General features: G+C 36.2%; 1 protein-coding gene across 1 annotated transcript; it reads left to right on the top strand.

Moving 5' to 3' along the window:
* Positions 1 to 652: 652 nt before the first annotated feature.
* Positions 653 to 4,599, top strand: LSM8 (LSM8 homolog, U6 small nuclear RNA associated (S. cerevisiae); the record flags this gene model as incomplete). The annotated part of the gene is made up of 3 exons (XM_010135470.1): positions 653 to 747; positions 2,163 to 2,290; positions 4,345 to 4,599. Coding segments are annotated over 3 exons (314 nt in total), but the record flags the coding sequence as incomplete, so codon positions are not given.
* Between the last annotated feature and the right edge of the window lie 428 nt (positions 4,600 to 5,027).

Consider the following 5,027-nt stretch of genomic DNA (forward strand, 5'->3'; position numbering starts at 1 on the left):
ACAGACGTTATAGGAGACCCAGGGTCCCGTATAGCCCCCAGTGCTACAAACCTAATCCTTGCTTGATATGTGATGAAAAACAAGATTCACAGTGGACTTGGTCCCTTAAAGGGCTCTTCACAGGTGTTTAGTTATCAAATTTATATCACTTGCTCAAAAACTGTGGGTCTTTGTTCTTAGAACCCCTTTCTTGTTAGTTTTTTGTACTAATAACCTGTGGCCATTTTCAGTTTTATTCACAAATGGAAGGGTAATAACCCAAAACCATTCAGGGTGATGGATGTGTGATTATCAAACTGGGGTACTCAGATCTTGAGAGTGAGGGAATGTAGAATGCAGTAGAATGCAGACTGGAGATCCTCGCTGCTAAGCTGTTTTTAAGGACCTGGTATAAAGGATTATAAAGCCATTTCTGTTGTTTCAGTTTTGAGGCAGTATAGTTAGTAATGGGAAGAGAGACAAACTCAAGTCTTTATAGCCTGCTTTTAATGGTGTTCGTGTTTGTATATGACTCCCCGTGGTTGAGTAAAATGAAACTTTAAAACACAATGTGGTCAAATGTCACTATCACTGTGATGCTTTACCAAAAAAATGTTGAGAGGCTTTTCTGGCTCTTAAAGGCTCTTAAGAGAATCATTAACATTTTCTGAAGCATTTGTATGTGAATATATTTCAGATATCTCTAATTTCCTTAATGAACTATCAGGTACTGTCGCAGTAATTACTTCTGATGGAAGGATGATTGTGGTGAGACTTGTGTTTCTTAACATTTTATTTCCCTCCATAAAGACTTTCCATCGTGATAATAGGCTGTTATCATCTATATGTTCACAGTTTTACAAACTTTTTTAAAGCTTTGTGACTGTTATTTTATACTGTATGAGTTAAACACTTACTGTTTCTTGCCTGTCAGTCTTGTCCATTGTAAACTTGTGCATGCAAATGCTTTGACTTTTTTTGTCAAATGGCCTTTTCTATAGAAACAGGCAAGAAAATGCATTTCTTTTTCTGTTCATTAATTTGATTTCCATCTAAAATGTCCTTTCTGTTCAGTGAGTTCTTAAACTTCCCTGCTAAAACTTTTTTCTTTCATATGGTTGTAGAAAAATGTCAGCTGATAATTGCCGACAAATTGTTGTGGGATTGTGTTTAAACCTGAAAAGCTGAGGATTGGTAAACTGTTACATAGTAGACTGTGTAATGTTTTGCTTTTATTGCTTCTGTATTTTTTTTTCCTTGTATTCTTCCCCCCTTCCATCTTCTATTCTTTTGTATTTTGTGTTTATCTTAAGAGTATGATCATTGCATGAGGATTGTATCTTTCTGGCTGTACTTAGCTTTGTGTGGCCTCTGGAAAGAGGAAACAGAACTTTTAGCAGAAAAATACTAGATTCACCAGATCTTCTGCCTGGTTGGCATCAGTCTAGTAAACTTGGTGTTGTGATACAAGGTACTTTCTACCAAAAACATTTGACTGGAATTGGTATATGTGATGTACTGTTACATGATTAGATTATATGAATGGATATTACTGCTGTTTGAATGATGATGTTTTACATGAGTTTAAATTTCTTAATCAGTTACTGATGGTGAATTACAGAAATCAATAATGGTATCATTTGTCCAAAAGCATATCGAAGTGGCACAGAAATCTTTTTGTATGCTTTTTGGTGGGTTTCTTGAGTAATTTTGTGGAACCAAGCTAATCTCCTTTAAAGAGCTACCACTTAAAATTGCACATTGAGAATTGTTTCAGTATTGCTGACCACAATAATCCAGTTTTTCTGTTCTTTGTTTTAATTAATCCTTTATTTGATTTCTGGAACCTTCCATACAAGGAAGACTAAGCTAATTGAAACAGTAAAATTAGTTGGTCAGAGGATTGTCATTGGCTAAAGGGAAATATTACTTCTTTTAATGCTAAAGATTACTGTAGCTTTTAGCGTGAACACTCAGTAGTAAATACACTTTTCTTAAATTGATTATTGCTTTTAAAGTTTCATTCTCTAGCTATTTGTGTTTAAGCCTAACAATAAAAGCTAAATAGAGCATCTGTTTTCTAGTACCTTAGTATTACCACCCTGTTTCAGATATCCTTGAGAAGAAAGATTGTGAATTTGAAAGGTAATTGGAGTGCTTTATTTTTGTGGGGTTTTTTTCAGGGAACCCTTAAAGGTTTTGATCAGACCATTAACTTGATTTTGGATGAAAGCCATGAACGGGTGTTCAGTTCTTCACAAGGAGTTGAGCAAGTAGTGCTGGGATTGTACATTGTGAGAGGTGATAACGTGTAAGTATAGCATATTGAAAGTATAGCAGATTCTTGTTAAAACCAGTTAATAAAAACTTAGTGTATGTGTGTGTGTAGATATATAATGTATCTGTATATGTCTTGATAGCCCCAGACATCCTGCATCTTTGTGTCTGTGAGTAGCACTGACAGTACTGTCAAAGCTGAGGCTTGCAGTGAATATGCAGCATCAGTCAGAAGAACTCAGTATGGTTCAACAACAAATAAAGGCTGTTAGAAGGGAAAAGATAACTTCTGTTCTAGAAGTGTCTGGTGAATTAGGAAAACTGGAAAAAGTAACTAATACTAGAAAGGTATGTGTAAAATTGTAATAAAAATTGAGAAGAAAAGCTGGTTAAAAATCCCAAACCTCTTAAATACACATGTATGTATGTTTGCTGCATGAGAAGCAAAAAGCCTGTGAAGAGGCATCAGGAGCGGAAGGTATTATTTGTTCCTTTTACATTGAGGAGAATGAGATCTCTGATGAAAAAGCCATGTTTCTTGATGTGAACTGAAGAGAAACTTCTGCTTTGATATCATAGACAGTTTTTAATCTAACCAGATCTTTACAGAACCTCTTAGAAAAAGCTAATAAATGAAATAGTAATGAGCATCAAGGGTCAAGTTGTTTTCACACAAGAATTCTGAAGGGACTCAAATTTGAAATGAGGCTTCATGCTGGTCGGTGCTTGAATATTCAGTTGGCATATTCAGTTTACACTGAAGTTTTCATTTGTGTTTTCTAAGCTCCCGGTACAGTGAAGATCTAGACAGTAATGGCACTAAGCAAGCTACTCAGCTGACCAGCTTTCTGGTTTAAGGCAAATTAAATTCCTCTTCAGTTTCTAGTGACCATCATGGGAACCCAGACACCTGTATTGGCATGTCTTACTCTTACGCTCAGTCTTACCCTGGTCTCTGTCTATTCTTTTGTAAATAGCAATTCACTGGGAAGGAAGAATGTTAGGGATTATTAGGAAGAAAACTGAAACAGCAAACATTGACATCTCATAGCATAAACACCTGGTGTGCCACTGTCTTTAGAGGGGTGCAGCATGAAAATGCATGAAGAGCGCAATGAGAATAACTAGAGGTATGAAATGTTTTCTGTCAAGGAGAGTCTGAATAGGCAGAAGCTCTTCAGTTTGGAAAAAGCACAGCTATAGTGGTTATTGGTTGCTGTGGAAGAGGGAGTAGTAGGAGGAGTTGGGAAGATAATTGCTTAATTTAAATGCCCCTTTTTTTTTCCTGTTACTGAAAATGGAAGGTAATCTGACAACAAGTTATGTGTAAGTGTAAAACAGTGGACAGTATAAAACTTAATCGTGGAACTCCTTTGCTGCAGGATGTAGCAAAGACCAAAACCAGAAATTTATTCAGAATGCTATGGGGATGAATTAATATAACATAATTTCTGGTGGCTGTTAATTAATTTTGTGGATACAGCCACCAGCTCATAAGTCTTTGAAGTGGTGAATAGAAGGACGTGCCAGAAGGATTAGACTCTTCATTCTTCTGTTCCCTCTGGGTTAGTTCTCATCCTGAGCTAGTAAGACTTCTATTACCTTAACTTTCTTTGCTCTTTAAAGCAGTTTTACTGAGTCCACTAGTGTTTTAGTCCAGGTAAGTCTCAGCATGGCATAGGTGAAATTCTATATATTCTCCCTTGGATAAATTAATAACAGTTTATTAGGCTTTGTTGAAGGAAATTGTTTTGCTTACCTGATGTCATATGCACTTACAAATTGCTGCAGTTAGGTGTTACTCTTGAAAGGCTGTTCTTCCTCTAAAAGGCTTTCTGTTCTTGTCAAAGAGGCTAACCTACTGCCTAAAACAGACCATAGGTCTTATGGTTCTTATAACCTACACCTTAAAAAAAAAAAAAAAACAAACTAGCAAATTTCCTTCAGGCTCTACTTATAACCATCAAGATTTGAAGTTCAAAGGATAGAGCTCTATAATTAAAACAAAAAAAAGTCTTCACTAGCAAGTTAATTTTGCAGGTTTGCACCAGGGGATTTCAACGAATGATAACCTGTTTTTTATTGCAGTGCTGTCATTGGCGAAATTGATGAAGAGACGGATTCCGCTCTTGACTTGGGGAATATTCGAGCAGAACCTTTGAACTCAGTTGTGCATTGAAAAGGTGAAAATGCACAGGGACTTTGTAAATCTTTGGTTGTACAGACCTATTTAACAACATGGGTGATTTTTACAAATTGTGTTTGATTTGTTTAGTCACAAGTTTTTTATTATGAATGTGTTGTAGTTTTGCATGTAAATTAAAGTCTCTATGTTTTACTAAAGATGCTTTCATTGAATTTACTTTGTGGTTTCATGTGGCATGATTTCACTGTAAAATGCACACTGGGAAATGCAAACAATATCGGTGACAGTCCTGATGTTGTGCATGAATACTTTGTTCTTTAAAATACGATCTCAGTTTTAAAGGCAAACCAAGGCTTTTTGTGATAACTCAGGGTTATCACACTCAGAGTGTGTAACTGTCAATTTAACCATCTCGAAAAGTAGTTCTGGCTGTAAGAAGACTGGTTTTAGGGGGTTTTTAAGTGTAGCAAGGATGTTGAAAGCTTTCACAGTCAAACTAATGACTTACGCATGTAGCAGGACTTTTTATTGTTTATCAGACATTCTGTAGTCCCCAAAACTACCCTGGAGGGCATTCTTTGTGCCTTGAGGCTTGCAGACAAATGAAACTGGAGAAAGACTTCAG

The sequence above is a fragment of the Buceros rhinoceros genome, unplaced genomic scaffold (genome assembly GCF_000710305.1).
Source record: "Buceros rhinoceros silvestris isolate BGI_N320 unplaced genomic scaffold, ASM71030v1 scaffold12494, whole genome shotgun sequence".
NCBI classification, from domain to species: domain Eukaryota; kingdom Metazoa; phylum Chordata; class Aves; order Bucerotiformes; family Bucerotidae; genus Buceros; species Buceros rhinoceros.